Genomic DNA, 25695 nt, shown 5'->3' on the forward strand with positions numbered 1-25695 from the left:
GCCCTTTCCCACAGTGTCTCATTAGTTTAGTCCCCAAACAACCATGGAAGACATGTATTATTAGTAAATTATAATTATTGTTATTATTATTTGATGTCTTTCTTGCTTGGTCAACTCTAAGATCTACATGGGAAGGGACCATGTTAGCCTTGTCACTACTGCGTATCCTCAGTGCTACATACAGTGCCCAGCATGGTGTTGGCATTTGATACATATTTGCTGTGTGGGTAGATGGATGGATGGAATAAGAGATGGACAGACAGGCAGATGGATGAGTGATTAATTATCCCATTTCACAGATTCAGTAACTGAGGCCTAGAGGGAAAAAGTTACCTACTCAAGCAAGACCAATTAGTCAGCTAGTGGAAGATCAGCACCAAGTCCCAGTTCATCAGCGTCCCCCTCTGGCATGCTCCCCAACACCCAAGACTGTCTTTCTTCTTTGTTTTTTGAACATGCTCAGCCAAGAAAGGCTCATCCTTCTGAAGCTCTGATCCTAATCCTTCCTCTGGCAGTTGGTTAGAAGCCAAGCTACTGCCAACTCAGCTCCAACAAAAAGAGCAGTATTCCCAGAGCCCGTGACCATGGACTGGAGACACGGAGGCCGTCTCTGATCACCATTCTGGGAGAACCTGACTGCTGGCTGGCGGCAGGAAGGTGGACAGTGGCATCTGGAGCATGAGGCCCCACAAAAGAGCTGGTTGCTGATGGCACAGGGCGAGCAGCACAGCACTTGGAATCACACAGTTAAAAACCCAGCTCCTTTCCTTCCACAAGCACCTGCCTCTCCTCCCTCTGCATCTCCATGAGCCTGGCTCCCAGCCTCTCCAATCTCAGTGTCTTTATCGATAACATGGAATAACGATTCCTATCACACACGTTCCTCTGAAGGTTAAATTCAATGAGATGATGGGTGAAGTCCCAGCTTATCCCAGTTCCCAGCGCTGCCTGTCTGCCCTCCTCGCTCCTCTGGAACCCCAAAGCCCCTGCGTCACATAGACACGGGCCCAGTCCTTTCGTGCTAATCTGGAGGTCTCCCTGCAACTTCACTGACCCGGCCTCACCCACCATCCTAAGGGCACCTTCCTGCCTGGTTCTGCCCCTATCTCTGCGCCCAGTGCCGAGTCAGAGCCCTTTCTCCTTTGGCTCCTGTGTTCCGAGGCAGCAGCCGGCTGGCCCTCAGGGTCCCGGGTCAGTCCTCAGCCTCCAGACAAAACCTCTCCCACAGTGAGTGAGTTCTGTCTGCCCGGGAGGCCACCCTCAGATTTCCCACGTAGACCCTGAGCAGGCCATCTGGCTCCCGCTGTACCTGTTGTCTCCTCTTCCCCTCTGGTTTTTCAAAAACCCCCAGGTTCCTTTGCCCAGACCAAGCGAGAGTCATTTACCTCAGGCCCAGGAGCCATTTGGGGCTTACAGGAGCAGAGGTACATTTGATAGGAAAAGGGTTTCTAGCTAGAGGGGTCTTTCCCAAGAAAGCTTGCAATTCCCTGCTGGGAGACCCCATCCCAGCTTCCACTCTGCCCACGTGACAGGCAGCTCAGGTTCAACCCACTGTCACTCAGTGTGAATGGTGCCCTTTCAAAAGCCCACTTGACAGTATTCCTCCTGCCTACTTGAATGTCAAGGCCACAAGGCTTTGCCACTTAAATTACCTCAACACCACAGACTTTAGGTCCCTTCCTCCCGACCCTGACCTCAGCACATGGCATGGCCTCCTCACTCACTCTACCAGGGGCTTCGCACGTGAGCCACGGGCAGCCACCATGCTTCCCGCCACGTCTCCTCCAAAGCAGAGTCTTCTGGGGTGTGGCCTGCAAGGCCCCAGTGAATTTCCTTGATGAGAACTAGGTTCTATACCAGCGGATGCTGCCTTGATGCTGTGACCAGCCAGAGGTGAGAGGGCCTGTGGTTACAGCAGGTGGGACTGGGGGCCAGGGGAAAAGTGGGGATTCCATCGGATCCTAGAGTTAACATCTTAAAGGATCCAGAGAGACCATTTGATTCAGCCAATCATGCAAAAAACCACTTTAGCTCCTTCCCTATAACACCAGAGACACGAAGATAGACAAGACACGGTCCACTGGGATGACATTAGTGGTGTTCCCACTTTACAGAGAAGGCCACTGAAGCCAGGAGAGGTCAATGCCTATCTAAGGTCAAACAGTTGGTAAGCAAAGGAGAGGAACTAGATAAAATTTTCAAGTGCCCTGGCTTCGTAGGTTGGTTCAAGGGTTTGCAAAACATGCCCCCGAACATCGTGGCCAGCCTGTATGTCCTGCTCCAGATGTGGCAGATGCCTGGGAGGGTTGCCTGCAAGTGGACAGTTACGAGCGTTATCAAGTCTCTGTTTTGCCCGAGGCACATACAGGGCTCTTGGCAGAGGAGGGTGGGCAAGAAGCCGGGAAGCCACAGCCTGTGCATGCAAATGAGGCAGCTGCATAATTAATTAACATCAAACAGTTTCATTAAGAGATGGAGCTTTGCGGCTGTTTGTCTTAGGAAAAAAAAAACTGAAACAGCAGGAAGGGGACAAGAGAATGGAGGCTCCAACTGCTCGGGCCCAACGCAGAAAACTAATGATTCTGCACAGTAAGGGTGGCAATGATCTCTCAGGAAAGAAGACTTCAGCCCCCAAACCTGGGATGGCTTCAGCCCCCAAATCTTAAGACTTGGGATTTCTGGAGGTCTTCTTCTCCCTCCTGGCAACAGTTACCTCCATCCAGGCCTCCTCCAGGAGCTTAGGCTTGGAAAAAGAAGGTGGTCATTGCCAGGCTGAGCTCAGGGACATCCCATCCCAGAGCACCAGAGCGAGAGCTCACGGGGAACAGAGATCTCTGGTTTCTGAACAGTGGAATCCCCAAGGAGGGGACAGATGTCCTAAATACTCCAGGACTCAGATGTTCAGCCTCCAAAATGGTCTCAAAGCACTGTGGGAGAGAAAGAAGCCACCTGGAAAAATCAAACCTGGGGACCTATGTATCCCTAAATCTCCAGCTCCCCTCCCTACTTCCCCCCAACAACTACTCTTTAAAAAAAAAAAAAAAGAGGAAGGCAGGGGAATGAAAAGCTCCTTGTCAAACTTTCCACGAGCTCATGCCACAAGGTTGGAGCCTCCCTGGGCACCAGGCATAGGATATGGCCCCCAGCTGCCCTGTCTACAATCCCATGGGCAAGGGAGATCACCTCTCAGAAGAAATGCCACCAACTCTTCACAGCCCAGCTCTGCTTCTCCTTCCAGCTGCCTTCTCATCCTACACTCACCTCGTCTTCCATCCACTTCAAAGCACTTGCTAGCCCCCAGCAGCCAGGGCTTCTCATCTCCCTGCTGTTCCTTCTGCTGGGAAGGCGGTCCTGTCCTCTTGAGCCATTGATGCCCCGTTTAAACAGCCCCTCCTTGTAAAGCCAGCCCTGCCTTCCGCCCTTCCCGCCTGCCCATACCCTACAAGGTGAGGTTATTTTCTTCCCTGTGCTCCATATTTGTATTGTCATTATTTATTTGCTTGACAGACTCTGGCCAGGAAACAATGAGCTCCCTGAAGGCAGGAAATACATCCTTCTGCATCTTTGTATCGCTAACACCTGGGCTCAGCTTCAAACGTGTGCCAAATGAGTAAATCTCTCGAACTGAAAAACATCACAGATACCCACCTCATGCAGAGGCCTGCCACTTGGCAAATGTCTAAACCATCCTGAACAAGGTTTTTATTCTCCTCCTAACTATATCTTAAATCCCTGAGATTGGGGGGAGGGGGGGGAGAAGTGGCCCTCAGCAGGCTGGGTGTCTGGGATCGGGAGCCCAAATACAAGTGGTGTTCCTCGCAGGGAGAGGCCTTAGGCTGAGTGCCAGGCCATGGCCAAGGCCTAGGGTGCTGGGAGAGCCAGGCTGCTCTCCTCCTGAGACCATGGGCCCAGGGGACCCATCCAGGTGTTGTCCGGAAGTGTGGAGCGGCTTAAGGGCCCATTACAGTACTCCACACAACCAGGTGGCTCCAAACAGCCGCAGCCCTGCCTGTCTACACAGGGCCTCTTACCCAGCATCCTCTCTGCTGCCCACACCTGCCCTGTCCTGTTCCTCCAAACCTGCTGACCAGAAGGGAAGGGATGAGTGTTAAATTAACAAGGTTATTAGCAGTTAATTACCTAAGGTATCAATGTAATTGAAAATAAAAAGAGAGAAAAGAGGCTCATAAACATTCCCAGCCTCCCACTTTCTTCACCAGCCCTGGGGGGAGGGGGGTGAACAGAGACCCCCTCCCCCACACAGGCCCTGCACAGACCACTGTCTTTCCTTCTCTCTCAGTATCTCCCCACAGGCTTCCACACGTTTCCACAGGGCTATTTGGCAGAGGGAACCAGACCCAAGCAGAGCAAGCTACCTGCCCCACAAGACACTTCAGAGTTGCGGAGAAATGCTCAGAAGGAGCCATCCAGGTGCAGAGAGATTTCTTTCACGTTGGAGGTGTGCAGGGAGGAGGCACACATCTGAAACCTCAAGTCATTATTTTTCATGATTTTTATCTTAGATTGTCCTGTTATTCTACAATTAAGCATGGATGGCATCTGTCAGTATTATTAATTTTTAGTCCCAAATTCACTGCCACCAGAGATACCACGATAGCCAGGGATCATCTCCCTTCCCCTCCTCTCCACTGCCACCCACCCTGCCAGGACTAAAGGGTAGGGCATGGAGAGGACACGGCAGGAGAGGGCCCTCCCTTTAGGCTGGCCATGCCAACTCCAGTGCTTGCTAAGGAGGTCCTGAGACGAGGATGCCATATGCCCACTGCTCTTATCAAAGGGGGCTGCAGAGAGTTCGCCAGAGGCCATCCTGTAGCTGAGACCCCTCCCCAGGAGCCCCAAGCCCACAGAGTCCATGAAGTGGCCCACCTCATGGGAGACCCAGCCCTCACAGTGGTCTCCCAGTCTCACCAAACTGTTCCCTGTTTAGGATAAACTAGTAGGAGGAGCATAACCTCAAAGAGCCCCAAATCCCTCTACCCACCCCCTCCAAACATTACCCCAGAGGCAAGTGGTAGATGCGGATGGCCCAGCTCGCTGGCCAGGAGCCTTAGCAGAGGCACTGCTGGGCCTCCGGTGTGGCGGAGGGCGGCTGTAAGGACAGGTGAGCCCCAGAGGGAAGGCAGCACCCCCACTGCTTCACACCTCTGGATGCCCTGGCTCCTGCCACACCCCACCCTCTCTATCCACCTCCTCCCCACCCCTCTCCTTTCCCTCAGCCAGGCCCTGGCTCCCCTGCTTAGGCTATGTCATCTCCCCTCTGCCACCCTATTTTCCTGGGCAGCACTCAGCCCCGAGCAGCCAGGGTTGTCAGGAGCAGACCCCTCACCTCTGTCCCAACCTTCTGGAAGCAACAAGAACAAAGAGCAGAGCTGGGGAAGGGAAGAGTGCGTAGAAAGCTCCTGCCTAGTCACATATGTGTGCAAGTGTGATCGTAAGGAGCGTAACATACATACAGAAAACTGCATATATCACAAGTCAGTTTTCTAAATTGAGCACTTACTATGTGACAGGCAAGTAACATTATCAGCCACCTTTTATAAATGGGGAAATTGGGGTTCAGAAACCCTCAGTAATGTGTCCAAAGTCACACAGTTAGTATGAGGGAGGAAGGGATATGGACCCAGGCAGTCTGTCTCCAAACCGCCTAAACCCTCCGTTCATACGCCTTCCAGCAACGCCTGCCAGCAGGTCGGGGGGAGCAGGTTGGCCGGGAGCCAAGGTGTATTAAGACTCCCCCACCCAAGTCCACACGGGGAGGCTGCTACCTACCACAGGACAGGAGCCCTTCCTCTCTCCTCCCTGTGCCCAGGCTGGAGCAGGGGGCAGAGTCCTTGGTAGGGGGCAGCCAACCCACTTGGCCAGACTTCCCCAACCAGTACCCTCAACCAGGGCTCTGGACCTCATCCTCCTTGCTGTCTCCCTGCCCTCAACCTCTCTGCCCTTCCATCCACCCTCCCAGGAGCAAAGGGACCCAGCTGAAAGACCCAGGCTAGTTCTCCTCTTTCCCTGCCTGCAGGGCTGCCCCCACGCCCCCACACGCTGAGCTGGCACTGTTCAAAGTCACCTTGCCCTCACGAGGTCTCCCATGCCAGGGAAGGCAGCCAGTGGAAGCCCAGCAGATGGGTCCTAATGCGGGCAGCATGGGGACACCTACTGCTCTCATAGGGGAGGGGGCTTGGGGGCTGGCTGATGCACAATCCAGACCTAGAGTTGAGGCTGTGACCAGGGCTGAGGGCGGGCCCCAGGAGGGCGCCCAAAACCTTCGGCCGACCCTGGAACTGGGTTCATCTGGGCTGGTCTGTGGGTCTGGTGAGCCACTAAATGTAGAATATGGACCCTGAGTGGGTGGGTGAAACTAGAGAAAGTGGCTCTGACCCCCACAGCCCCCAGGAACCGGAGCTTCACTCCAAAGAAACCAGGACAGCTCAACCAGTCCTAACCACTTTCCTTTCTTTCCTGGGAACTGAGACTCCTGTGATTCAAAGAAGAAAACAAAGTAGGGAGGGAAGGAAGGAGCCCAGAGCCCACTGCCTCCTCTTCCCCGCCCTGTGCATCTCTGGCCCTGGGATTTGCCTTCTCTCTGGTTCTCTGAGGGCTCTAGACCGGCAGGGGGTGTAGTCAGCCCTGTCTGAGCTGCCTTCAGGGCTTTCCCTGCCACTTACTGACTCTGGGAAAAATCACTCCACTCTCTGGGTAACAGTTTCTGCATCTAAAAAAGTGGGGATACTACCCACCTTGTGGTTTATTGCACAAGTGAAATGTGGGCATGTAGGTCACAGAAGAGGCAGGACTGTTGTCAGGAAGGGCCCTTGCAGGGCCGAAGTAGTAAGACTCAGTAGGGCTGGCAGGGGACTTAGCTCAACAGCAAAGCCCTCCTCTGTGCGTCTTGGGGCTTGCGCACCAGGGATCTAGAAAGGATTGTATAGCAGTACCTGCCTGTTAGGCCTCATCGGATAACGGCCTTCTTCCCTGTGGCCCAGAATAGAGGTAACATCCCCCCAAGACCAATGCTATGAGGTCATATGTAGGTTCTTCCAATCTAACAGGAGCCTGCAGAGGAGGCTGTGGAAATGCAGGCACAGCTGAGTGGCAGAAATGTCGAAAGTCCTGCTACAAGCAGGCAGACTGCACAGATGCCCACTAAGCAAACATCTGAAAGGTAGAAGGTCAGGATCAAGTTCCAGGGAAAGACCAAGCCCCCTTTTCAAGACCTAGACATGGTCAGAGAAAGAAATAAAAAAAGGCAGAATAGACAAAGCACCAAACTTGGGCATATTCAATATCAGCTAGCAGATATGTAATGCTTACTCTGTCCCAGGTGACCAACCAGTTTAGTCACTCCCAAGATTCCCAAAGCATCATCATCGTCTCTCCTTCCCCGGATGCCCCTTCTCAGGGAATAGCAGCCCTCCACGCCAGAAGCCCAGGTGTCATCCTGGACCCATCTCTCCTCCCCCACAGTCCCCAGGTGCCAGCTTCTCTCCCCTTTCTGTGACTCCTGAGCCACACACCACGGCCACAGTCCATCGTCTCTCACGCAGATGGCGGCACTGCCTGCGGGCGAGACCCTGCCTCCAGCCGTGCTCGCCTCCACGCTGCTGCTGAGATGGTCTTTCGAAAACACAATTTTAGTCATGCCTGCTCCCTGCATAAAGTCCTTTCTTGCCTCCTCAGAGCCCACAGGAGTGCTGAAATTCCATAGAACGAAAGCCCCTTCAGCCCCATCACTCCCCGCCCAACACAATCTGTCCTCCACTTGGCCCAGACTCCCTGCCAATCTCCAAACTTCTGTCCTCCCTCCGCTGGGCCTCTCTCTGCACATGCTGTTCCTTTGTTTCCCAAAGAGGCTCAAGCTCCTTGGGACCACCTGCAGCTCAGCGTCCCCAGCACTGGGTACACAGGAATTCCCTCCAGGAATCAGGATGGGACTAGAAAAACCCTGTGGCTGCAGTGAAGACAGGACACTGGCAGGATCGGGGTCGGGGGTGGTAGAGGGACTAGTGGCCATGGTGGCAAGGCTGTGTGCAGGTTATTAAGCCTGGGAGAACTGTGTGAGTCTGTAAACAGAAGTAACCCTTTCTTATCCCCAAACCCACACCAGGGGGAAAAAAATTTAATTATCCATCAGTCCCAGGAGAAGAAATTTGGGGACACCCAACCTTTGGCCTGTGAAAACCTCAGCTTCTTAGCCCCATTAGAAAAATCTGGGCTCCTTGGGGAAAAGATAAAGGCTTGGATAACCCTGTTATCCCTATTTCCCACCTTCAACCCTCTTTTGAAAAGTTCTCTCCAACTTTCAAAGGCCAGCTCCCCCCCCCTTAGCCCTTTCCAGAAGCCTTCACGCCTGCCACGATTGCCAGCATCCACTGCTCCTCTGATTGGCAAGAGCTCATCCTCAGGCTCCTGACCTTCCAGCTTGTTCTGTGGTCTCTGGACATGGAAGACCATCTCCCTATGGCTGGGGGAGAGCAGGGAGATACATCTTAAATCATCAGCCACCTAAGCCCAAGCGTAGGCCTAGCCCCAGCCCCATCCACACCTGCGCAGAGCTCAGGGCTCCAGGGCCTGGTAGGGGCAGCTGCGCTGGCCAGCATGTTTTGTCAAGAAGAAGATGTCAGCTGCTGCCCTACTTCAGCAGGTGGAGCCCAGGATGGCAGCATGCCCTGGACAGCACTGATGCTGCTGCTGGGCTGGAGGAGCTCGGGCTCCTCTGCCCCCAGCCTTGCAGCAACCAAGCCAAGCCAAGCCAAGGCCACTCCCACGCATGCCCTGCTGTGGACGCTTGGATGCAGGCTGAACACCGGGGAAGGGAAAGTCAGTTGACTCAGGACACTGACTTGGTTCCTTTGTGCCCTGAAGAGTTAGGGAAACTTGGACGCAGAGTAACGGTGAGGCCCTGGGCAACATCAGGTACCCGTCCATCCTCACGGTGGGCTTGCAGAACTGTCAGCATGCTCCTATGTCACTTCACTAGACCCTGAGGAATCTGCCTGGCTGAGCCAGGACATGCCCACCAGTCCCCCACCCAGGGAGCCCCCCACCATCACCCCTAGCTCAGACCTGAAGGCTTCAGTGACAGAGGTGGCAACTGGTAAAAGGCCAGTGGGAAGCAGCAGAGCAGCTTTGCACAGCTCCCGCCCCTTCCTGGTGGGCAGCCTTCCGCCCACCCCAACCCACCCCTCTTCCTGCTCAGCCAGCTCCAGCCCCACCACGGGGCAGTGAGGAGGAACTGGAGAGGGAATGAGGATCCAGCGCAGACCGCGGGCCCCGGCCGCCCACTCCTCCACCCCTGGCAGCACCGAGCCCCATCATCAGGCGCTAATTAAATCCCCCTAATGAGGAAATAAGGATGCAGGAGCCGGCTCCACCATGGCCTCCCCGGCCCACCGCTCTCGCCTCTCCATCGGACTTATCGCTCGTCACAGGATGTTTACAATAATTTTTAATTTGTGCAATTATTAATCACTTTTCTATCTGCCTCATTTGCATAATAATTAGTCATCTCACTGTTTGGCATGCCTGTGAATGACAGTGTTTTAAATTGAATTAAGATTTTAATATTCTATTTTCCTGCTTTCTTCCCCCTCCACACGCTAATCAAAGTCAGATTTGGCAGCCAGAGGGAGGGTGGGGAGGAGGTTGGCAAGCGCTGGACTTGGACGGCTCTGCACTCCCGAGAACTGTGCTGGGAGGAGGGCATGTCTGGAGAAGGCAACAGCAACCACTCCTCGCCCAAATCCTGGCACTTGAGGGGTTAACCCAGCCTTGGCTAACTGAGCAGCGGTAATGAGTGAGGAGTGGGCAAAGGCAACAGGGGAGGGAGGGGATCACACTGGCTCAGTGGCACCAGAGATCCAGAAAAGTACTTTCATTTATTTTTTCCCCAAATAGGCTGCTTTCTGCAAAAGGAAGTTGGAAAGCATATTACAGGCCAGTAATTGATCCCTTGTTACTAGTCTAGGTTAACTTTGATGGCTCAGAGTGCCCCAGGTAGAGAAGCAGGCCGGAGCAGTCTAAAACCCATTGCCATTCTTCAGATGTACTGAGAAAACAAATCTCTGCAGTGAGTGTGTTTCCCCCCGCCCTCCGCCTCCACACGGCAGCAGGCCCTCTGCCCGGGTGGCGTGCTCACAGACGTGTACCAGGGAGCGTGCGCTCCCACCGACAAGGGGCAGCAAGCAGGGGCCCACTGCCCTGTGTCGTGGGGCAGCTGTGGGTTTATGGATCTCTTGCTTACCCACAAGCCCCCTCTGATCACTCTAGGAGTTCTGCTCCAGCCTAGAAGAGGGCCTGCTCCACCTCAGCCTCCCGCTGCTATTGCCTCGCATGTTGCCATGGCAATCCCCGCGGCAACCAGGGATACCCATTGCTGTTCCAGAATTCTCTGCTTAGGCAGGGCAGCTCTGCCGCAGCGAGCTTAAGACACCACGCCCCCCCCTTTTACCATAGTATGACGACTAGCACATGGTCGTCTGCAAAGCCTGGTACTGGCCTCTCCCTCCAGGTGAGTAGGGAGAGAAGATGGGAGCGAGGGACTCGTGCTGGACAAGCAGCCAGGGGCCAGGCCATCACAGCTCAGGAAGGACCAAACTCTTACTCGGCTTTCCCCTAGCCAGAGTAGGGGAGGGACCACATCCCAATACAGGATCCCTTCCTCCCAATTCCTCCCAACTCGGCACCCAGGGGTCAAGGGAGGGAAAGTCTCCTGGATGGGAAGAAAGAAATGGGGGCTTACTGCCAGAGTCGAAGCTGGGGGGAGGAGGGAGGTTTCCAGGAGCCCTTCTCGTTTGCAGAACTCTAAGGCTGGTCTGAATCCCCCACCTGCAAGCCTATCAGCAAGGTCAGGCAGAGAAGGTACCAGACATGCCTTGGGTCCCCTCTGGTCAGGGTGTCCCCGAGCTGATCCATGAGCCTCCCGCCAATGAATGCAAGCACTAAGCCACCCAGGAAGGCACTGGCCTCATATGCTGCTAGTACTAGGAACCCACATACCTAGTCTTTGCCTGAAGAAGCAGGAACAAGAATTGTCAGAATTCAGGAAAGGCACAGTCCCATGCAGGAATTACAGGGAGTTGTTTTTGTTGTTGTTGTTTTGGGTTTTTTGTTTGGTGGTTGTTTTTTGTTTGTTTGTTTGTCTGTTTTTGAGACGGAGTTTTGCTCTGTCACCCTGGATGGAGTACAGTGGCTTCATCAAGTGATGCCTCAGTCTCTGTTGTATCTAGGACTATAGGTGCATGCCACCATGCCCGGCTAATTTTTCTATTTTTTGTAGAGACAAGGTCTCCATCTTGCTCAGGCTGGTCTCAAACTCCTGAGCTTAAGCTATCCTCCTGCCTCGGCCTCCCAGAGTGCTAGGATTACAGGCGTGAGCCACCACACCTGGCCTATAGGGAGTTTTTGAGAAACTGGGCCCTAAGGCTTTGGGCTGTGTCCCCAACCCAAATGAGAGGAAGCACATAGCCTTCTTATGCTATTGTAAAGCAGGCCCAGATGAGGCAATACTTCACTCTGGTCCATCATTTCTCAGGGCATTCCAGCCCTGTACAACAATCAACCTCACCTACCCCAGCCTTTTTCCTCCCACAGCCCCCGAATGGGGAAGGGAGCTTTATTTAGGTAGTGAGACACATAGCTAGTGCCGCAGCAGCCTCTGCTGGCCACCTTGGCCTTCCACAGCTCACCTTGGGATGAAAAGAAGGCCAGGGACCCTCAGAACTATGCTTACCATGAGTTCCAGCTGAGCTGGGACAATTCTGGTTTACACCTGCTATCTCGGCATAATTATTAATAGCAAACACACGCACACACCCGTCACTCTCAGAAGTATCCCAGTTTGGATGATAAATTAAATGGTCTCTAATGACAGCCAAGTTCAGGGTCCCAGAGTGCCTGGGGAGAAGCAGGTGAAACGCTGAGCATGGAGATGAACAATCTCCTCTCTGGCCCGACCCAGAGGTGAAGCTACTACCTTTTAGGCAGCACCACAGGAGGAAATTCAGAGTTCGCTGCCCTGAGCCAGGGCAAAGGCATCCTGACAGTCCTACCTGGGGGAGGAGGGAAAGCAGATAGTGGGGAGAAATACTGACAGAGGGAACAGAAAGAACAGATGCAGCAGGAGGGCAGGAAGCATGCAGGGAGTAGAATGCTGTCACCCCATGTGTCCAGCAGGTGGCAACACTGAGCCATCTGCAGGTGCACATCCCCATTGCAGCCCGGCAGCCTCACCCAGCTAGTTGCCTTGTAAGGCTCAGGGAGGGGCTTCTGCACTTCTGCAAAGCCCACCTAGATGGCAAAGCCTCTCTCCCCTTTACCCCACTCTTCATCTGCTTTTCTCCAAATGATGCCCTCACCTGAACTACAAAATTCGTAAGTTAACACATTTCACAAGCCCACACACCTCCTCCCTCACCCACCCGAGAGACAAGGAGACAAGGAAGAGAAGCCACAGCAACAGCTCCAGGGCGCAGGACCCCAGAGTCCTTCATCCTGTGCTGGCGCCTGGTTGATGCAAGGCTCATCGGGAACCCCTTTTTCTCCACCCATCTGGGTCAGGAGTTTCTGAGAACAGAGGTATAGGGACCAGTGTGGGTTTTTTTGTAGGGTGGTAGTGAGGTCATAGAAATCAGGAAATTTCTGTATGTTCGGTCATTCAGAGAAGTTAATGCAAATTAGCTGCAGAGTAATTAACTGCAAAGTAAAAAAATGCACATGTTTTTATATCAGAAGTCACCAGTTGTGGCATTTGGAGGACCAAGAGAGCAGCGACAGTCCCCACTCCACACAGCCCTGAAAGGCAGTGAGAACATGGCCCTGGGCTGGTGCAGGAAATCTATCTGCACCAGGTTTTCTGCACCACTGTCTCATTCCCAAGTCCCCACTCCTGAGTCCCTCCACATGATGCAGTGGCCAGACCTGCAGGAAGCAGGGGAAGTCACATCCTGCACTCAAGCAGCTGAGAGCCTATCGGAGGTCCTCAAACTACGGCCCGCAGGCCACATGCGGCCTGCTGAGGACATTTATCTGGCCTGCCTGGTGTTTTTGCCGTCACTGCCTGTCCTGCTTAGCAGGGACTTGTCCTGGGCCCACAGTGCGCATGTGTAGAATGTACGCCGCACTCTCCAATGGCCCTCCAATGGTCTGAGGGACAGTGAACTGGCCCCCTGTTTAAAAAGTTTGAGGACCCTGGTTGATTGGTCCTTGGGCCTCAGTCTCATCCCCACTCTCACCATTGCCCTTGCAGCCTAATGCCAACATTCACCCCAGGGATGTGGCTGGAGCCAAATTGGGATTTTGTCCCCCTTTTCTCTGTGCAGGAAAGGATTATTGTGAAAAGGAAAAATAAAGTTCACAAAATCCTTAGGAAGATTTCAAAGATGCCCTCCCTACACCTGCACATCATTAATAAAATAGCTGCTGAGTTCTGGAACACTTGCCCAGTTCTTACCTGCAGTGGAACCTCAACCTAGCATTTAGTTGAATTCGACAAATATTTGAGTGTCTTCTAAAGGCCAGTCCTTGTGCTGGAGACTATGGTCTCTGCCTTGAATAAGCTCTCAGTTTGGCAGGGGGAGAAAAACACATCATAATCATTATATAAAAAGATTCATACTAGAATCAGGTAGGTACAAGTATTACAAGAGTGAGCCCAAAGAGGAAGCATTTAATTCTGCCCCTCTGCCGGCAGCAAGGGAGCTAGGGAAAACTCCACGCAGGAAATGACATTTGACCTGGGCCCTGACGGAGGAGTAAAGATTTGCTGGGAAGAGAAAGACTAGGGCAAAAGCAGTAGCTTGGAAAAAGCAGAGGCCTAAAAAAGTGGTGTTTGGCCAGGCGCAGTGCAAGGTTCAGAGAATGCAGGGAAGAGGTCGGTAAGTCAGGCTGCCAGGGGCCTTGAGAGAATGCTGAGACTGGATACATCCTGTAGACAAGGGCTTCATCCTGAATCGGCTTCCCACACAACCCTGGCGGACGTTCCTGTCCTCAGCCTCCCTTGTCGATACTGGGATAAACGTGCTTCCCCCACTCTGTTCCCAAGAAAGCCACAGGCTCCCTGTCGCTGGCCCCAGGTCGGCTGGCAGAGCCACTCCAGGAACATCTAACAGGAAAGTTCATGTGCTAATTCATCACTCATCTGATATCACAAACATGACCATCAATTAGCATAGCTGATTAGAAACCTCCGCTAAGGAGCTGTGGGGGCCTCTTGAAGGCACTGATGCATTCTGGCCCCCTCTGACCCCGAGTGACCACCCCCACACTCAGTCATGTGAAGAAAGAGCACAGACTTTGGTAGCTCTGTGGTCTTTAGCCTCAGTTTCCTTACCTACAAAATGAAAATGTTAACATCAACTTTGTTAGGTGGTTATAAGATTAATGTATGGAAAGTGCCTCCATTTAGTGCCCATAGTAGTACTAAATAAATGATAGCTATTAGTTCTGCAGTGTAATGCCTTGGGCCAGGAGCTGGGGATTTGAAAATGAGTAAGAGACAGTTCCTGACCATTGGATCTCACAATCCACAAAACAGCATGATAAATGTCTTCAAAGTGCCATGAAAACTCAAAGAAAGGCTGAATCAGTAAGCAGATCCTGCCCTGAGAGCAGTAGCAATAGTTTTAATTCTGAGTACCTAGGTAGGACTGGGGAGATAGGGCCCTTCTAGCCCTGCCACATAAGCTGGGGGTCTCCCAGTATCACAGATGGTTGCTTGAGTAGCAGCTTTGTCTCTGTCAGCACTTTCTCTTTAGTTCACACCAAAAGACTTTCCACATTGGAACTCAGAAGCTAAGTCCTCTCCAGCATGGGGCCAGCATGAGCCTCAGGAGCAGGAATGGGTCCAAATAATCCCCAACCCAGCCTCCTCCTTTCCGGGACCAAGAGAAACCAAGAAAAAGCCCAGCATCCCACCACCTTTCATGTTGAGAAAGTGTAGAAGAACAAGAAAGTGGGATTTCCAGAGACCAAAAGTAACTATATTGGATCCAAAATGCCAACTGCACAAATAAGAGATGGGGGCAACATGGCTCCATCTCCTCTCTCACAGGATGTGTAAGGCAGTCATGGGAACTTTTTGACAATAGGTCAAGCAGTGGGAACCAATGGTGTGGTGTAGTCACTGTAAAAGCTGAGTGGATCCTAAATAAACTGATTAAAATGCAGGGTGTCCCAAAAGTCGCCATACACAGGGAAAATGGAAAGTTGTAGCTAAATGTACCTTCATTTACAAAATATTCATCACAAAATTTTACAAAGTTTTTCCTTTGTATGGAGACTTTTGGGATAACCTGTATAATATCTAGACTGAGGGAAGTGACACTTACTGTACACTCTGATCAGAGCACCCTGAGCATCACGGCCCCAGCTCACTCTAACTAGAGTGAGTTCGGAGAGGATAGTGTAGGGCTCAAAATCATGAGTAAAATGGATAGCTGAAGAAACTGGAAAAAAAAAAAAAAGGCAAATGGGCCCAACAGCTTTCTTCTAATGGCCATGTAACTGTGACACTACTTCCTGAACAAAAAGGAGGTATCACAATAAAGGCAGGAAATGCCTTACTGTCAGCCATTCAACCACAGGAATCCCAGAGACGGTTCTATCACTCTTGCTCAAGGCTCATGTGATACATTCCAACCCACAACAATCCACCACTGCAGGACGGTAGAGATTTGGGAATGGTCCCTCTGGCCCATTCGGTCTGTCCCTGAGCTCTGTCTATGACTCTTGGGACCCATGATGAGATCGCCCTCCAGGGTTAACCTCTAGGCATCCCTCCAAGGCATCCCTACAGACCTCCGCTGACCTCAAACCTCTCCTAGCATCCTTCATCCTTTTCCTCCTGCCTCTTCCTCTTGTGTCAGCCCCAGCACGGGTTGTCATGCTTGGTTCTGCTGTTGGACTGGGGGTGGAGGAAAGTGGTCCTCTGTGAGAAGTATCTGTAAACACGATTAAATCTGTGTATGAAGATTAATTTCCTACTACCTTACTACAAGAAAGATTGTCCGCTTCCTTTCTTATGTTTCAATACAAAACTCTCCTCCTGTTACCTTAACCTTGTGGCCCCAGGAAGGGAAGCAGGTAGGGCATAGGAAGATGATTTATACTAACACATCTAAAATGTTGTCAGATAGAAAAGGGTTAGTCTGTTTTTATAAGCTGCAAAATGGATAATTCAGACAAATGGTGAAGCCGTGGGAAAGACAATTGAAAATAGCTAGAGTTGCTCAGGAATGGAATACATATGTCCCAGGAGGGGTGACAGAGTAGAAAGTGTTCAAACATGGGTGGGAACAGCACTTCACAGAAATGTGTGTTGCCAGGGAATCCCAGCACTGGAGTAGGTGTGAGGATTAGTTCTTGTTGAAGACCCTTTCTAACCATGATTCTAGAGTTAATAGAATTAACAGTGCATTTCCATGGGACTAGAGGGGGGGGACAGCCGTTGAGCTAGTAAACTGATGAAAGATACTTTAACTTAATTGGTATGGAGAAAGTGGAGTGAAGAGAAGTCCTTTAAGGTATCTTCCAACTCTTCAGATTCCTATTTTGTGATTCCAGGTTCTCAAAGGGAGCCAACTGCTGGCAAATCTATACAGCTGACAAGATGCAGCTCGACCTTCAGGACAACACCTGGTAAGTGCATGTGGGGGTGGGGGATGGAGTGGAGATGAAGGCAGGAAAAGAGAGACACCTGAAGCGCCAGCGCTTGGACGTGCACATGCGTAGAGTGTACACACACACACACACACACACACACACACACACACGAAGGCAGGAAAAGAGAGACACCTGAAGCGCCAGCGCTTTGACGTGCACATGCGTAGAGTGTACACACACACACACACACACACACACACACACACAAAGGCAGGAAAAGAGAGACACCTGAAGCGCCAGCACTTGGATGTGCACATGCATAGAGTGTACACACACACACACACACACACACACACACACACACACACACGAAAGCAGGAAAAGAGAGACACCTGAAGCGCCAGCGCTTGGACGTGCACATGCGTAGAGTGTACACACACACACACACACACACACACACACACTATGGAGATCCAGAACTGGACTTGAGACTAGTGGCAGAGACAAGGCCCAAAAATCTCAAGTCATAACTAATTCCACAATCACCCCCTGCCCTAGCTGCTAGTCACGGCAGTCTGTTACTGGAGACACAGCTGCCTCCACTTCCTCTCCCAAACCCAGGGTAGTGGTTTTCACCTTCACAGAAGGCCCACGGCAACCTGACACCAAACCTCAGAACCCAAGTCCATTTGCCAAAGCACGGGCGCCCACTTGGGAGCTGGGGACAGCAGACAGGGCTGAGCAGAGAAGCTACATCCAATATGACCCAGAAGGCCAGTGAGTCAAAGTGCCCTCTTTGGCCATCTCTGTAGGCTCTGAGACTGTGAGTGAGTGTCCCCTAGTCACATCACTACCTGGCATCCCCCTTCTTACTCCCCTCCCTGTCCCAAAGCTCCTGCTCTTTGCTTCCCTCTCTGAAGCAGGGTGCACAGGCAGACACCACAGTACGCTTCCTGTCCTGGGCCCTGCCCAGACCTAGCGGTCCAGACACAGCTCTCTCAGAGTTCCCATTACCCGCTCCCACTACAACTGCAGCCTCCCCACGTCAACTGCGGGTAAGATGGCCCTCGGCAGCTCACCCTCTCCATCCCGCAGGACACCTACATTCCTCACCCCACTCTGTCTCCTCCAATTTACAAAGGCAAAAAGGGGGGCTTTCTTCACAAGCTAAAAAGCTGCCCACCCTCTCCCAATCTCCCACCCTTGAACCTCACACACTGAGTCATAAGTTCTACTTGTGTCCAAAATGTGGCTAGTGCAGAGGACCACCCTTCCTCCTTCTCCCTGAGGATCTGAAGGGGCTTCCTCAAGGTCTCATGGAGACCTTGGAGTCCCCATGACTCCAAGGAGTCTTTGGAAGCGACCCCTGCCTCAGCTCGACCCATCTTATGCTCCTAGAGACTATTCTTTTCCCTGCCCCTTAGGAGACACAGATCCCGTAGCAGCTGCCCCAAGCCCGTGGATGGGCTGCCCTTCTATCTGGAGACCCGCCCATCTACACGGAAGGCCCCCGCTGACCAACTTTGTGGTAAGTCACCCCGCCCCAACCAACACTACTTTCAAGGCCAAATGAAACAACCAAAAAACCTCAAATGCTACTAAAAAGTAACTGCTTTTGAAATGCCATATGCCCTTAAATGCAGAGAACGACCCACCCCACCCCACTCTTACCACCAGTTTTTACTGACCTAACCTCAAATAAATTCAAATTGGAAAGCCAGACATGGCGGCTCATGCCTGTAATGCCAGCGACTCAGAGGGTCACTTGAGGCCAGGAGTTTGAGACCAGCCTGAGCTACATCGCAAGACTGTCTCTAAAACAATAAGAAGTTAGCTGCGTGTGGTGGTACATGCCTGCTGCCCCGGCTATTTGGGAGGCTGAGGCAGGAGGATCACCTAAACTCAGGTGTTCAAGGTTGCAGTGACCTATGATTGTACCACTCTAGCCCAAGTGACAGAGCAAGACCCCATCTCTTAAAAAAGAAAAAAAAATTGGGTCCTGTATGGACACTACCACCAGCAACCACCTGTCCCTTAGTGGGGGCAATGGGTAACAGCAGGCTGCCATGGGGAAGAATCACCAGAACAGGCCAAACACTTCTCCTCCCCTTCCTCTAGACACCCCCACCACCACTCCTGAAGACAGAATACTTCGCCTGCTTGACTACCCTTCTTCAAATAGGACAGCCCTCAATCCCACCCAGCAACAGATGCTGGCTCTCCAAACACAGCCAGAGAACAGTGACCCTGATGTTCAGATGAGGTCAGGAGTGACAGTGAGGTCACCAGAGACCGAGGACACATGCCACTTCTGCAGCAGACACGCTCTGGAGGTATCTTACTATTTTAAGAGAAGACACTATTTATTAAGCACCTACTAGACGCCAGACATTATGCTAGATACTTTATTTCAGATCCTCTCCCTAGAAAGGAATATGTTATCCTGATTTTACAAATAAGGAAACTGTGGCTCAGAGAAGTTAAGTAACTTGCTAGAAAGTGACCCTGATGACCTCTCACTCTAAGAGACTGACCCCCACTGATGACTTCCCCTGCCCAGCCCCATTAATGAAGGGAAGGTGAGAAGGACCACCCTGAACAAAATGTACTTCCCACCAAGGGGACACAGCAGCAGGGAGCTGCCTTCCAGAAGTTAGACGCCGAGGAGGAAATAGCTCCAGGAGATATTAAATACCGCCTGGAGCCCCTCTGTGTGGCTCAACTGAAGATGCAACGCCCAAGCAACTTTGGCCAGTACTTCAAGCCTCAATGGGTCCCCTTCAGTACAACCTATGGAGAAAGCTTCAAGCCCTGGAAGACAGAGCCTATGACTCACTGTGGGGAGAAATCCTCCTATCCAGGTGAGACTTAGCCTGGTGGGGTGCAGGTAATAGGAGACAGAGGAATGGCATTCTGCATAAAGCAAAATCCGAATCCTCTGTCCCTAACCCACCTTACTTCACCCTACCCAGGAGCATCCTCATTCCCCAGACATGTCCCAGTGGTGGGAACCACCAACCCAGGAGAATACCGTAAGAAGCAAGGGTCCCGGCCCTCCCTCTTCAAGAACCCCTCAGGTAATATTTGGCTACAAGGACATCCTCTGGGAAGGCACCATCCCAACCACCCCATCCTAGCCTTCCCTCCTTTCTACTGTGGCTAGGCCAGCTGGCAGTCCAGGCTTTCAAAATTCAGGTGATTTAAGAGGGACTGGGAGGCCACTCTGGGATTCCACACTAAAGACCCTTTGTTCTGGTCTTGGGAAGACAACTCCAAGGTCAGAATGTTGGAGGAGACAATGCTGATATATTTTGGTTCTGCTATCCCCATTAAACAAAAAAGGGGGGGAAAGGACTAGAAACAAGAAAGGGTTTAGCCAAGTTGAGCCAGTCGGCAGGAGAGAGGTGGGGTCCACATTCCCCACCTTTAATCTCATGACATTCCCACATAGGGGAGGCCCTCTGCACACTTTCTTGCTCCCCCTAGGTGACTACGACATGACCACTACTCATCAGATTTCCTTCCAGAAACCTCTTCTTGGGCAGTCAGTATTCTCAACTCATGTTCAGGGCAGAAAAGTAGCACGTATAGAGCACCCGGGCTATGTGGAATACATCAGCCAGTATCAGAGAGACTTCCAGGCCCCAGGGTAAGTCCTTGTACCTAACCCAGACAAGAGCACCCAGGGCTGGGGGAAGGGGCTAGAAAAGGACCCTATTTCCCAAGACAAAGGTAATAACATCAGAACTCCGTCATCCATTCATTTCAAAGACATAGCTATAAAAGGCAACATAGCAAAGAATTAATTATTTTGGAGTCTTGGATCTCTATCTAGCTTAGCTTTACTTAGTCCTCTCCTTTTACATAAGATTTGAATAAGGACAAACTGCATGCTATTCATAATTGGGGGTTGGCCCCTTGCCCTGTGCATCCATGGGAGACATGAACCCCAACTGCAAGCCAGGAGGTGGAATAACCAGTCTAATCCAGTGCCCAAGAAAGCACAGGCAATCGGGCTTTCCACCTGCCTGTCCTTGTCCTGGCTTCTCCCTGTTAAAGCCTGCTTCTGGTGGGGCTCAGGATGGCCCTACACATCCCTCTGACTCATCCCTATCAGGGTAGAAGGCCCAGCTCAAACCCAAAGCCAGCAATACGTGCTTCACAAATGTTATAGAAGCCGTAGTCCTATTCCAAAGCAGTGGATGAACGGATAATCTTCACCCGGAAGTGATCAGGGACACCAGCCTAGTGACAAAAACCGCTCTTCTCCCCACCAGCAAACATACTTCCAAGTTCTTGCCTCCCAAGATCCCAGTCTCTAAGCTGTAGCCTCTAGCTGCCTAACAGGGTGTTTTAGAAATGCTCTCCATCGTCCTATCCTTTGGCTGCAGGTATCTCGTCCTCTCTGCTCAGTTGTAGCATGATAACTGAGGTGTGTGAAAAGAAGCAGAGATAAAATAAATTAAAATTTTACTTTCAGAGAAGCAATAAAGAAATTTTAATTTGATTACCTGAAAACACACTGTATAGTTTAGGCAAACCCACAAACAAAAGGCAAAGAAACAAGCTGATGACACAGTACCCTTCTATTTGTGTGTCTGACTTGGCTCACATGGTTAGATCCCTACCTATAGAAATATTTTTCCCCTTGCAGCAAATATATCCAGCATGTGCAGAAGGAAACTGCCCCTGGCTGGCAGCCCACTACTCAGCTGCATCAGGGGCTGAGCCGGCCAAAGCAGATGACCGTCCTGGGTGGGAACAGCACTGCCAAGTTTGATGGAGACACAGTGACCAGGGTAAAGTGCCCAAGCTCTCTGTCAAGAGGTAATCAGCATGAGGGTCCTAACTGTTCCTTCAGGCCAGGAGGCAGGGAACAAAAGAGTTTACCCTGCCAGAATACCACAACCCTACTTTTCTTGGGAGACCCAGGGATGTGGCTTTTCCTAACATGCAACCATTCAGACCCCGATCTCTCCCTGACCACAGAGGTAACTTACATACACACTTAACATAGGTTTGACACATAGTAAGTACTTAATGAAAGACAGCAATTAAAACTATTGTTATGATGTTCTAAGACATGCATTTCTCTCTTCCCAGTTGTCTTACCTACCTAAGATCCTGGTAAAAAGAGTCAAGGGTAAGTGCCCCTCTAGCACACTTGGGGGCTTCAAAGCCAAGTTCCAAACTGAAAATACCAGCAAGAAATTCTTCCCGGACTGGGGAGCTCAGCCTCAAGTATGCTATGGACCCCATTACACAGACTATGAGAAGCCCCTGGTAAGAACAGCTGTGGGCAGGAAACAGTCCCTTAGACTGCTCCCTCACCTCTTACCTTGCTACTAGGGTGAAGATGGGTAGAGGGAGAACTGCAGGGAGAAGAATCTGATGTTTAAATTCTGACTCTTTCCCAACTCAGAGCAATTTTGAGCAAGTGAACCCCTCCACACAAATGCTTCCTTTCCTGTCAAAAGAAAGGGAAAATAAGGTGGCTCACACCTGTAATCCTAGCACTTTGGGAGGCCAAGGCAGGAGGACTGCTTGAGGCCAGAGGCCAAGACAAGCTCTGAGCAAGAGGAGGACCCGGTCTCTACAAAAAATACAAAAGTTAGCCAGGCGTTGTGGCGCACACCTGTAGTCCCAACTACTCGGGAGGCTGAGATGGGAGTATAGCTTGAGCCCAGGACACTTGAGGTTGCAGTGAGCTATGATGACACCACTGCACTCTACCCCAGGTGACAGAGCTTATTAGACCTTGTCTCCAAAAAGAAAAAAAGAGGGAAAATAAAAGGGGCCCTGCTTACTAAGCACTAGAGATTATATTTTTACCTGTGAGAGGATAAAGTCACTTAGCTGACAGAGGGTGCTGGATGTGGTATGTGGAGAGGGGAATATGCTCCTTTTTCAGCTGACTGCACTCTATCTCCTCCCAATGGGGTGGGCTCACAGGCAACACCTAAGAATCAAACCACCACCAGGATAGCCTACATGCCCTTGTTTTCTGAAAGGGTGAAGCTGTGTAAGCCCAAGAGCAACAGCATCAAGTCTGAGCCAAGCAGTTTCTCAACTGAGCACAGGAAATCATTCAGGTACAAAGGAGAGACTGAGTCATCCCCAGACACAGTAATGTAGTTTGCAAAGAAAGCCAGTGTCACCGGGGAGACATGACTCAGTTCCAGCCCAGCCCCATAATCTATTTTTACAGGCCAGTCTACCTACCTGAAAGCCAGCTCCAGAAGCACTTGTGCCTCAAAAATAGAAAATCAGAGAGACCGCCCAAAACCCTACATGAAAATACACAGTTCAGCACACCCATTTCCTAACCAGCTCAAATTGGAAACTGAGGTCTCAAGATGGCTACCTCACATCCTAGACGCAGCTTTCTCATTGGGACTGCCCGGCCACACCCTCACCCAGCTCTCTTTGACACTAACTGAGCAAGGGTGAGTAACCTCTTTAGAAAGGAATGATGCACCACAAGTCCTGAAGATCAGTGTGTTCCAGGAGATCCAAGGAAAAGAAGGTCAGAGTGATTCCTTCTCACCAAAGAAACAATGGCAAAGCATCAAGGCTTTTCCAGTCAGTATCAGCTACTAATTATATTCTATTTGGGCCAAAGTGTCTGCTCAGTGGTTCTTTTATTTTGTTTTTACATTTTTTAATTCAGATATTATTCACATACCATAAAGCTCACCCTTTTAAAGTGTACTAGTCAGTGCCTTTTAGCATGCCTCACTGCTTCTTAAGTCTACACTTGAGAGTGGAAAAGGCAGCATAGGAAAGCAGAGCAAGAGGGTCTGAATCTGAGAAAAGAAAAAAAAGTCTTCTATGTAAAGGAAGGTTTCCAAAGCCCAAGAAAGGGAGATTCTGATAAAAACATAATACTAGGTCTTTCTCTTGAAAATTTTTACCATACTGGAAAGAGGATTACGTACTGGATCTAAGGCCTATTATTTTGAAAAGTGTGTATAGCCCCAGGGCCCCACTTTCCTCCATCTAGAAAAGGCATATCACACTGCCCTCTAGTGGCCAGCCTAGAAAGTGACAGCCAGCTAGGAGCTGGAGAACTTGGGATCTCTGCCCTAGAAGACGTGCCCTGTTCTCACACCTAAAGGCACAGAAATTGGGGTGGGGCGAGGGTGTTAAAAATTTCCACAATGCCTACTCAACACAGAGCTCACCTGGAATAGAATCTATCTGCTTCCCCTATACCTTAGTCTCTGCTTGAAAATAGATAATAAATTCCTTTGTTAAGGAAAAAAAAAAAGTGATTTAAGATTTCCAAAGCCATATGGGCCTACCGGCCTACCGAGGGAGTTGTTCCTATGAAGCAGTGTGGGGTCCCACAAAAATCAAGTTAAAACCTGAACCCATGTTGAAATAAAACCGAGCTGTGCAGAAGGGATGTAACGATAGGCTAGTTGAATGCCACCTCTGCCAAGGAAAGGGGCTGGCTTGCAAAATAGCTTACTTGTGCAAATATATAATCTCAAAAGTAGAAACTTCAAGTAGGATCCTGTCTAGAGCCTGCATTCCTTGGGTTTGTTTTTTTAATAAACTTTTTATTTTGGAATAATTTTATATTTACAGAAAGTTGTAAAAATAGTACAGAGTCTTGTACACTCTTCACCACCCAATTCCTCTAACATTAACATCTTATATAGCTATGGTACATTTGTTAAAATAGATTAACATTGGCATATTCTATCAACTCCAGATTTTATTTGGATTGCACCAGTTTCTCTACTAATGTCCTAACCTTAGGCCTTTTAAAAAAAATGTTTACAGCAGGTAGCCAAAGGACCAGATAGGCAGTGTGGCGTAGAGGAAAGAACACCAGGGTCTACTCCGAACAGCCACATACAGAACTGGAGACTTTTATTTTCTGAGCTTTAAAAGTACTTCCATCTCACAAATGCTGACTCTAGGCATGATTTCTGTTTACCTTTCATCTTCCCACCTCAGCTCTTCTCTGACAATCACTGGCCAGAGTTAAGGAAGAGACATTCCTAACTTGGTAAGTGATCCCAGTTGATATTTCCATTAGAGAATGGAGTCCCTTTGGGATTTCCAGATCTCAAAATTATTTCAAATCCATGTATCTCTCAAATGGTTGAGGGATGAATAGCCTTTCTTCAGGAGTCTGAGAAGTGCATAATGTGGCAGAGATAACTGTCCAACAACATCTATTTTTCCCTTCTTTTTGAGCACACATCTCAGGCTCCCTGAATTAAATGGGAGGCTTGCGACAAGGTTCTAGTCCACAGAACGAGTGGAAGTGTGTGCCAGTTCTAGGGAGGGCCCAATCCTCCAAGCTCTGCTTAACTCAGTAAAATGGCAAGGCCTAAAGCAACCCTGGAAACCATGTTGAAGTTGGCATCAGGCTGATCTCTAAACAACTATATAGAGTATCCCCTCCCACTTCTTCAATCTGAAACTACCTGGACATTGAGTAAGCAGAGAGGAAAAAAACTTCTATCTGGAGTCTGCTGTAGCAGTTTAACCTACCCTAACTAATACAGGTACTAAATGTCAATACCATTAGAGTAAGACCTTGCTTCTGGAGCCGCACTTAGGGGCTTCAGTGCACGGAACTGAGTTGATCACAATCCTTAGTTCATAGCACAATATCACTTTGATCCACACATCCATCCAACCCTCTTTTGTTTCCCTTTCCTCCCTTCCTTCTCCATTCTAGTCCCATGCCATTCCCTCCCAGACCCTCTTCTATTAATAAAGGTATATATCATCCTCCTTAAAAAAATGTTTTGTGTGTAATTTCCTTAGCTGATTTTTGCTGTAAATCTCGTTTCTTTCTTTCTTCACCTGGAGCAGGGGTCCTCAAACTTTTTAAACAGGGGGCCAGTTCACTGTCCCTCAGACCGTTGGAGGGCCGACTATAGCTTAAAAAAAATTATGAACAAACTCCTATGCACACTGCACTTATCTTATTTTGAAGTAAAAAACCAAACAGGCAAAAACACTCGCATATGGCATTCGGGCTGTAGTTTGAGGACGCCTGACCTGGAGTCTGCCATGTTGCTAAGGTCCTAACAGCCAACATCTGACTGCTTTTAA

General features: G+C 50.4%; 1 protein-coding gene across 1 annotated transcript; it reads left to right on the top strand.

Moving 5' to 3' along the window:
• Positions 1-10418: 10418 nt before the first annotated feature.
• LOC105876092 (uncharacterized) lies at positions 10419-22940 on the top strand. The gene is made up of 11 exons (XM_012773696.3): positions 10419-10525; positions 16576-16650; positions 18039-18142; positions 18733-18947; positions 19235-19475; positions 19587-19691; positions 20101-20263; positions 21269-21413; positions 21718-21897; positions 22567-22706; positions 22823-22940. The coding sequence occupies exons 2-11, from the start codon at positions 16622-16624 to the stop codon at positions 22938-22940; spliced, it is 1440 nt and encodes a 479-aa protein (XP_012629150.1). The 5' UTR covers positions 10419-10525; positions 16576-16621.
• The last annotated feature ends 2755 nt before the right edge of the window (positions 22941-25695 follow it).

The sequence above is a fragment of the Microcebus murinus genome, chromosome 4 (genome assembly GCF_040939455.1).
Source record: "Microcebus murinus isolate Inina chromosome 4, M.murinus_Inina_mat1.0, whole genome shotgun sequence".
Classification (NCBI taxonomy): Eukaryota; Metazoa; Chordata; class Mammalia; order Primates; family Cheirogaleidae; genus Microcebus; species Microcebus murinus.

Coding starts and splice junctions, on each gene's coding strand:
- LOC105876092 (XM_012773696.3), top strand. CDS start 16,622: ATGCAGCTCGACCTTCAGGACAACACCTG. Junction 18,948..19,234: donor GCAGCAGACACGCTCTGGAG/GTATCTTACTAT, acceptor CTTCCCACCAAG/GGGACACAGCAGCAGGGAGC. Junction 21,898..22,566: donor CAGACTATGAGAAGCCCCTG/GTAAGAACAGCT, acceptor GTGGGCTCACAG/GCAACACCTAAGAATCAAAC.